Raw genomic sequence first — 9,872 nt, forward strand, 5'->3', positions numbered from 1 at the left:
ACTGAAGAAACCAATCACCACCAGTACAGAACACTCTGAAACAATTACTACCACCACGTGGGTCGTCACTCTCCCTTTATTCTGAGCGCTTACCTTAGCAGTGAACTCCTAGTTTGCTTTAAACTTTTGATGATTTAGAACTGAGATGGAAAAAAGTCTGCCAGTTGAGTCGTACCCCTTATTTAAATTGTACAAAAGTGTATAATTTTTGTCAGTTTTTTTTCCCTAATTGGATATGTGTCGGTGATGTATAGATAGTAGTATTCATAATTTATTATCTGGTGGTGACGTTATTATCTAGATGGCAGAGAGTATATAGCATTAACTGATTATAGTATATAATAAACTGATTGTTCCTGACTCGAGGGTGTGAACGTCTCATAGCCTACTGTAACCGATATTTCTTGGTAATTAACATTTGTACAAACTAGGATATATAACTGTTTTTGTTAGCTCATTTGTTGAAGAAGAGAATACTACCTCATATGCATAATATAAAAAAAACGAAAGAAGTTTGATTCGGTCTCTATGGAGTATTTTATACTCGCCCAGGGTGGAACCCTCGCAATAATTGTCCATGAATTGATAATTATTTCACTTCATTATGTTAGAATAAGACATAATCTGCCACCGTCGCAACATCAACAACGGTGTTTGATTTCTATACAAAAAATATTCAATACAACCTCAAATAACAGTAACAGGTGTAAAGCGTTGCTACTTTACAGAAGAATCTCCCAATTCTAGACGTTTTGTACATGCACTATACACACGGATAGTTTTTCGCTTGATTATTTACGCCACTAAAGGATATATATGTACATAGACTACAGGTATCGATACAATGCTGACATCGTCCTTAATAAATTTACACAACTTTATTTCGCGGTCGTTATACAGAATTTGCCCCATATTGACCAGCGAATGCACATGGTTGCTTCTCTACAATAGTATGAACGTCATAGTGGGTGATGACGAAAGACTAGTTGTTACGTCAAATGTGTGTTTGCTTAGCTGCTTAGCAATTAGGCCATGCCGCGGAGATGATGAGTCTCTCTGCGAGTAGCTCCTTGTTTAATTGTAATACTTGGATTACCAAAATGGATATCAAAGTTTTCTTGATTTTCTTGGTAATCATTTGCGTCGTGCAGCAAGGCCCTGTCGCTTATCGAGGCATTACATGGTAAGTTTGTGCATTTTCTATGGTTTTGTTTTGTCACATTACTAAGCCATGTTCATCTCGAATGTGTACTTCGAATTATTCATTGTATTCTTTATTGTGCCATTCTATTTACTTAAATACTTTTGCTTTTTTTTTGTGCAGCGTGGAGCCCGAACCAGGATATACAAAAATAATCTTAAATTATCTCACCGCCAGAGACTTTCCGAAAGCCTGTCCAACGCATGGCTATCTGCTGTTGGTGAGTACAGTATTTAATCAAAATGAAGTTTAACCTCGACGTATTGTTCAATGAAAATATGATCTGTAGTCACACGCGCGCATATATGCTTCGATCGTGCAACAGTCGAAATATTAGCATAGTATGCAACCCTGGAGCCATATTCAATAATCGTTTTATTTATTTCAGACGATCGGAAATGAGGTGTTTTATACCATGCTACGTGGAATTGTTTCTCTGATGATTGTTTACGCATATGTCTATGCACCACTGATTGGAAAGCGCACCAAGCAAAGATGGAGAACAGTCCGTTCCCATGTTCAGGGAATGGAGAGCTCGTAAGTAGTATTCAAATTCCTCATCAATTTTTCTCTACAGCGTTCGGTCATCGTACAAAAAAGGAAAGATTCGCTTTCTCTATTATATTTTAACTGCAGATACCAGTTAACAAATCCCATGACATGTTTTCAATCATACGTTATCATTTTCACAGGTCGCTCACACTCTGCCGCTTCTGTGGCACTGATCCATGCCAAGCAAAGCGAGCTTCATGGAAGCGCTTCGAACCACGTGTGTGGAATGTAGTGGATTTCGAAAAGCGTGCCCATGCTATGAAGATGTTCAGCCAAGGGCTTGAGCTGTCAGTAGACTTGACAAAGGAGCTCCCCCGCGATGAATTATATTGGGCAAGGAAGTACCGCGACTATTTCGAGGAGGAACATTTGGCTCTGTTCCCGCTTTGTGTTCAGCGTCAAATCAACGCCTGGTACCCACTGCCTTACTAGGTTTGTAAATTTACAGTTATTACAAATAGAGATACACGTATTTTCCCCATTATTAAAGTGAATCTCCTTCTTTGGAACTCTTATATTAGTACCCTACCCCCAGGGCACCCGTGCTTATTAGACTAATGTAAAGGTTGTTTAAACATTTCATTTTCATGCTGAAGCAGATGGCGGAATAAATGAACGTCATTACATTACTTGATATACGTTGTTCTAAGATTGAAATATTCATTTCAGATTCATTGCACTTGCCGAGGAGAAGAATGCAAGAGGATGGGACAGAGGTGGCGATTCCATCCTTGCAACCTGTTCGTTTCCGCTCTGCTTTCGTCTCTCATCTTCAACTTTCCGTACTTCATTCTGAACTATTTGACGTCGCTACCGAGTGATCGCCATGTAGAGAAGAATGTCTTGGTACTGGACTGTGTTGTTTTCTGTGTTGTTTACAAGATAAGTTCCGATAGCGTTATTTCGATGATATTTTCCATTTTATGACATGGTCAATATTGATCATTGATATGCATTTAAGAGAATTCATTAAAATATGTTGCTATTGAGAATCGAGTTGTGTTTTGAATTTACGTCCTATTCGGCGCTTGCATGAAATAATTTGTGTTGCACGTTTTACAATGTGTGTTTACAGCTATGACACCTAATATAATGATGTATCATGACTTTGTCGTTCAGGAAATACGAGTTTACAGAGATCGGTGCTGGTCAGTTACCGTTAGCTAGTACTTCATATATTATATATGTGGACACTAATATCATTGGCATTTGAGAATTAGTTACAGTTTATATCAATTACTCATCAGAGTGACCATTTTACTATTCGTGTATAGTACCATTATTTATACGATTTTACCGATTTTTTTTATCTAGACCCCGAAAACGTCTAGGCGCGAATTGATATGAATTGTAACCGATTCTCATATCCCTGTGTGAAATGACCCCCAGATAACAAGAATACTTCCCGGTCGTTGTAGACGAATGTAGTGCATTATTAATTTTTAGGGATATTACAAAACTTTTGTTCTGGCTTTAGCTATTGCAGTTATGTGTATACTTTATACATATGTTTTTATTTTAATATCTGTACTACCGGGATAATTTAGTTTTAACCCATTTTTGGAGCTTTATTGTGCGGTAGGACACATTGTGTTATGAGGCTTGAGTAGTGATTTTCTTCGGGTTCCGGATTTCCCTATCATATTATAGGTTTGTGTATTTGTGACATGTAGGTGAGAATATCTCGAAAACAAGCATGTTGTTGGACACTTTCTTACTCAACTACGCTTCAGAATTAATACCTAAATTCAATTTTATTTAAATCACTTTTTTTCCCCTAAATTTCAAATATATTTAATTTTCATTTTTTTTTCTCTCTTTGGTACATATATATAGTGAATGTAATCGCCTTGTCAGGTCTGAGGCCATAGTAGGGCAACAGTTCCAATATACAAAGACACAACACTCATACCGCTCTAGATTGCACAACATACCGCAACACACCGTACAATAAATTTAATGAAATTCAGCAAAATAAAATACTATATGGAAGATGTGCAGGCCATGTTCGCATTGCGGATCTTTGTAATAATATGGAACTGCAGTATTTCGCATGCGGATCTTTTTATACTGTTGTCTAACTGATGAAACAAACCACCAGAGACACTGAACAATTACACCCCACTGGGTCGTCACTCTCCCTTTATTCTGAGCGCTTAGCAGGAACAGTAACTAACTTTTTTATTAACTAATGGAAAAAGTCTGCCAGAACGACCCTTATTAATTAAAAGGTTAATTTTGTCAGTTTTTTTCCTAATTGGTTGACGGTGATGATAGATAGTAGATTCAAATTTATATCTGTGGTGACCTTAGTACTTAATGCAGAAATATGCAAATATTATATATAACTGAGTGTTCTCCAGGGTGACGTCCTATAGCCAACCCACACCGATTTCTTGTAATTAACATGTACATCAGATAATCATTTTGACATTTGTTAAAGAAACCCCATATCTAATATAAAAAACGAAAGAAGTTTGATTCGGCCTATATGGATTTATACCGCCCAGGTGGAACCTCAATAAATGTCCATAATTGATAATTATTTCACTTCATTATGTTAGAATAAGACATAATCTGCCACCGTCAACATCAACAACGGTGTTTATTTCTATACAAAAATATTCAATACAACCTCAAATAACAGTATCAAGGTGAAAACGTTGACTACCAGTACAGATAGAAAATTCACCTCAATTCAAGACGTGTACATGCACCTATACAACCGGAATATTTATTTTCGCTTGATTAATTTACGGAGCACTAAAGGATATAAATTGTACAAAGACTACAGGTATCGATACAATCTGACAACGTCCATCAATAGAATGTAACACACTTTAATTCGCGTGTCGTGCTACAGATTTTGCCCCCATAATGAACAGCGAATGCACATGGTTGCTTCCTCTACCTCATAGTATGTCGTCATAGTGGTGATGACGAAAGACTAGTTGTTACGTCCAAAATGTTTGTTTGCTTAGCTGGTTAGCAATTAGAGCCATGCGAGATGATGAGTTCTCTCATGCGAGTTGCACCTTGTTATTGTAATACATTGGATTAACCAAAATGGATATCAAAGTTTTCTTGATTTTCTTGGTAATCATTTGCGTCGTGCAGCAAGGCCCTGTCGCTTATCGAGGCATTACATGGTAAGTTTGTGCATTTTCTATGGTTTTGTTTTGTCACATTACTAAGCCATGTTCATCTCGAATGTGTACTTCGAATTATTCATTGTATTCTTTATTGTGCCATTCTATTTACTTAAATACTTTTGCTTTTTTTTGTGCAGCGTGGAGCCCGAACCAGGATATACAAAAATAATCTTAAATTATCTCACCGCCAGAGACTTTCCGAAAGCCTGTCCAACGCATGGCTATCTGCTGTTGGTGAGTACAGTATTTAATCAAAATGAAGTTTAACCTCGACGTATTGTTCAATGAAAATATGATCTGTAGTCACACGCGCATATATGCTTCGATCGTGGCAACAGTCGAAATATTAGCATAGTATGCAACCCTGGAGCCATATTCAATAATCGTTTTATTTATTTCAGACGATCGGAAATGAGGTGTTTTTATACCATGCTACGTGGAATTGTTTCTCTGATGATTGTTTACGCATATGTCTATGCACCACTGATTGGAAAGCGCACCAAGCAAAGATGGAGAACAGTCCGTTCCATGTTCAGGGAATGGAGAGCTCGTAAGTAGTATTAATATTCCTCATCATTTTTCTCTACAGCGTTCGGTCATCGTACAAAAAAGGAAAGATTCGCTTTCTCTATTATATTTTTAACTGCAGATACCATTTAACAAATCCCATGACATGTTTCAATCATACGTTATCATTTTCACAGGTCGCTCACTCTGCCGCTTCTGTGGCACTGATCCATGCCAAGCAAAGCGAGCTTCATGGAAGCGCTTCGAACCACGTGTGTGGAATGTAGTGGATTTCGAAAAGCGTGCCCATGCTATGAAGATGTTCAAATTCCAAGGGCATGATGCTGTCAGTAGACTTGACTACGGAGCTCCCCCGCGATGGAATTATATTGGGCAAAGGAAAGTTCCAGGCGACAATTTCGAGTGAGGAACATGTGGCTCTGGTTCCGCTTTGGTGTTTCAGCGTCTAAATCAACGCCTTGTACCAATCTGCCTTTACTAGGTTTGTTAAATTACATGTTATTAACAAAACTAAGTGATACACGTATTTTCCCCATTATTAATGTGAATCTCCATTCTTTGGAAACACTTTTATTAGTCACCCCTACCCCACAGGGCATCTCCGTGCTTATACGAACTAGATGTAAGGGATTGTCTAAAACATTCATTTTTCATTGCTGAAGCATGTATGGCGGAATAAATGAACGTCATTAAATTACAATGATAAACGTGATCCTAGAGTAATGAAGATAATCATTTCAGATTCATTGCACTTGCCGAGGAGAAGAATGCAAGAGGATGGGACAGAGGTGGCGATTCCATCCTTGCAACCTGTTCGTTCCGCTCTGCTTTCGTCTCTCATCTTCAACTTTCCGTACTTCATTCTGAACTATTTGACGTCGCTACCGAGTGATCGCCATTTAGAGAAGAATGTCTTGGTACTGGACTGTGTTGTTTTCTGTGTTGTTTACAAGATAAGTTCCGATAGCGTTATTTCGATGATATTTTCCATTTTATGATATGGTCAATATTGATCATTGATATGCATTTAAGAGAATTCATTAAAATATGTTGCTATTGAGAATCGAGTTGTGTTTTGAATTTACGTCCTATTCGGCGCTTGCATGAAATAATTTGTGTTGCACGTTTTACAATGTGTGTTTACAGCTATGACACCTAATATAATGATGTATCATGACTTTGTCGTTCAGGAAATACCGAGTTTACAGAGATCGGTGTTGGTCAGTTACCGTTAGCTAGTACTTCATATATTATATATGTGGACACTAATATCATTGGCATTTGAGAATTAGTTACAGTTTATATCAATTACTCATCAGAGTGACCATTTTACTATTCGTGTATAGTACCATTATTTATACGATTTTTACCGATTTTTTTTTATCTAGACCCCGAAAACGTCTAGGCGCGAATTGATATGAATTGTAACCGATTCTCATATCCCTGTGTGAAATGACCCCCAGATAACAAGAATACTTCCCGGTCGTTGTAGACGAATGTAGTGCATTATTAATTTTAGGGATATTACAAAACTTTTGTTCTGGCTTTAGCTATTGCAGTTTATGTGTATACTTTATACATATGTTTTTATTTTAATATCTGTACTACCGGGATAATTTAGTTTTAACCCATTTTTGGAGCTTTATTGTGCGGTAGGACACATTGTGTTATGAGATTTGAGTAGTGATTTTCTTCGGGTTCCGGATTTCCCTATCATATTATAGGTTTGTGTATTTGTGACATGTAGGTGAGAATATCTCGAAAACAAGCATGTTGTTGGACACTTTCTTACTCAACTAAGCTTCAGAATTAATACCTAAATTCAATTTTATTTAAATCACTTTTTTTCCCTAAATTTCAAATATATTCAATTTTCATTTTTTTTTCTCTCTTTGGTACATATTCTATAAAAGTGGTAGTTTCTGCTCCTGCTTTGCGTTCAGCATACAGGGAGTGGGACGACTGGTTCGCCCGTTGTCAGTATAGATGTGACCGGGTGGAGTGTGTTGCTTGGTGTCTTCGGCGGCATGCTTCAGTGTTATAGCACTATAAAAAGGGCAACAGTTCCAATATACAAGAAGGGACACAACACGGACATACCGCAGTCTCCCAGTACACTCACCTCGCACAACATACACGCAACACACCGCATACATGGGAGACCGTCCTTACATGACCATAGTGTGTTAATAGGACGAGTTAATTAATCAAACAAACAAACAAACACAAACTTTGGTACATATAGTGAATGTAAATTGTGGTCTGAGGCCATAGTAGCCTCACTTATATTGCCGAGTAACCATTAAATTTTATGAAATTCAGCAAAATAAAATACTATATGGAAGACTGCAGTATGTTTCGCATTGCGGATCTTTGTAATAATGGAACGTTTGCCGGTTTTACTGTTGTCTAACTGAAACAAACCACCAGAGACACTGAACAATTACACCCCACTGGGGTCGTCACTCTCCCTTTAATCTGAGCGCTTAGCAGGAACAGTAACTAACTTTTTTATTAACTAATGGAAAAAGTCTGCCAGAACGACCCTTATTAATTAAAAGGTTAATTTTGTCAGTTTTTTTCCTAATTGGTTGACGGTGATGATAGATAGTAGATTCAAATTTATATCTGTGGTGACCTTAGTACTTAATGCAGAAATATGCAAATATTATATATAACTGAGTGTTCTCCAGGGTGACGTCCTATAGCCACACCGATTTCTTGTAATTAACATGTACATCAGATAATCATTTTGACATTTGTTAAAGAAACCCCATATCTAATATAAAAACGAAAGAAGTTTGATTCGGCCTATATGGATTATATACCGCCCAGGTGGAACCTCAATAAAATGTCCATAATTGATAATTATTTCACTTCATTATGTTAGAATAAGACATAATCTGCCACCGTCAACATCAACAACGGTGTTTATTTCTATACAAAAATATTCAATACAACCTCAAATAACAGTAACAGGTGTAAACGTTGCTACTTTACAGAAGAATCTCCCAATTCTAGACGTGTACATGCACTATACAACGGATATTTTTCGCTTGATTATTTACGCCACTAAAGGATATATATGTACATAGACTACAGGTAACGATACAATGCTGACATCGTCCTTAATAAATTTACACAACTTTATTTCGCGGTCGTGATACAGAATTTGCCCCATATTGACCAGCGAATGCACATGGTTGCTTCTCTACAATAGTATGACGTCATAGTGGTGATGACGAAAGACTAGTTGTTACGTCAAATGTGTGTTGCTTAGCTGCTTAGCAATTAGGCCATGGCGGAGATGATGAGTCTCTCTGCGAGTAGCTCCTTGTTATTGTAATACTTGGATTACCAAAATGGATATCAAAGTTTTCTTGATTTTCTTGGTAATCATTTGCGTCGTGCAGCAAGGCCCTGTCGCTTATCGAGGCATTACATGGTAAGTTTGTGCATTTTCTATGGTTTTGTTTTGTCACATTACTAAGCCATGTTCATCTCGAATGTGTACTTCGAATTATTCATTGTATTCTTTATTGTGCCATTCTATTTACTTAAATACTTTTGCTTTTTTTTGTGCAGCGTGGAGCCCGAACCAGGATATACAAAAATAATCTTAAATTATCTCACCGCCAGAGACTTTCCGAAAGCCTGTCCAACGCATGGCTATCTGCTGTTGGTGAGTACAGTATTTAATCAAAATGAAGTTTAACCTCGACGTATTGTTCAATGAAAATATGATCTGTAGTCACACGCGCATATATGCTTCGATCGTGCAACAGTCGAAATATTAGCATAGTATGCAACCCTGGAGCCATATTCAATAATCGTTTTATTTATTTCAGACGATCGGAAATGAGGTGTTTTATACCATGCTACGTGGAATTGTTTCTCTGATGATTGTTTACGCATATGTCTATGCACCACTGATTGGAAAGCGCACCAAGCAAAGATGGAGAACAGTCCGTTCCATGTTCAGGGAATGGAGAGCTCGTAAGTAGTATTCATATTCCTCATCATTTTTCTCTACAGCGTTCGGTCATCGTACAAAAAAGGAAAGATTCGCTTTCTCTATTATATTTTAACTGCAGATACCAGTTAACAAATCCCATGACATTTTTCAATCATACGTTATCATTTTCACAGGTCGCTCACTCTGCCGCTTCTGTGGCACTGATCCATGCCAAGCAAAGCGAGCTTCATGGAAGCGCTTCGAACCACGTGTGTGGAATGTAGTGGATTTCGAAAAGCGTGCCCATGCTATGAAGATGTTCAGCCAAGGGCTTGAGCTGTCAGTAGACTTGACAAAGGAGCTCCCCCGCGATGAATTATATTGGGCAAGGAAGTACCGCGACTATTTCGAGGAGGAACATTTGGCTCTGTTCCCGCTTTGTGTTCAGCGTCAAATCAACGCCTGGTACCCACTGCCTTACTAG

The 9,872-nt window shown here is 37.8% G+C and overlaps 1 protein-coding gene and 1 pseudogene across 1 annotated transcript; both read left to right on the top strand.

The window, feature by feature from the left end:
• Positions 1–1,100: 1,100 nt before the first annotated feature.
• Positions 1,101–2,185, top strand: LOC138312777 (uncharacterized; annotated as a pseudogene).
• A 6,610-nt stretch (positions 2,186–8,795) lies between these two features.
• LOC138312778 (uncharacterized) lies at positions 8,796–9,872 on the top strand. Its single transcript, XM_069253537.1, has 4 exons — positions 8,796–8,878; positions 9,019–9,115; positions 9,282–9,429; positions 9,583–9,872. The coding sequence occupies exons 1-4, from the start codon at positions 8,796–8,798 to the stop codon at positions 9,870–9,872; spliced, it is 618 nt and encodes a 205-aa protein (XP_069109638.1).

Source organism: Argopecten irradians, unplaced genomic scaffold, assembly GCF_041381155.1.
Source record: "Argopecten irradians isolate NY unplaced genomic scaffold, Ai_NY scaffold_0464, whole genome shotgun sequence".
In the NCBI taxonomy this organism is placed as follows: Eukaryota; Metazoa; Mollusca; class Bivalvia; order Pectinida; family Pectinidae; genus Argopecten; species Argopecten irradians.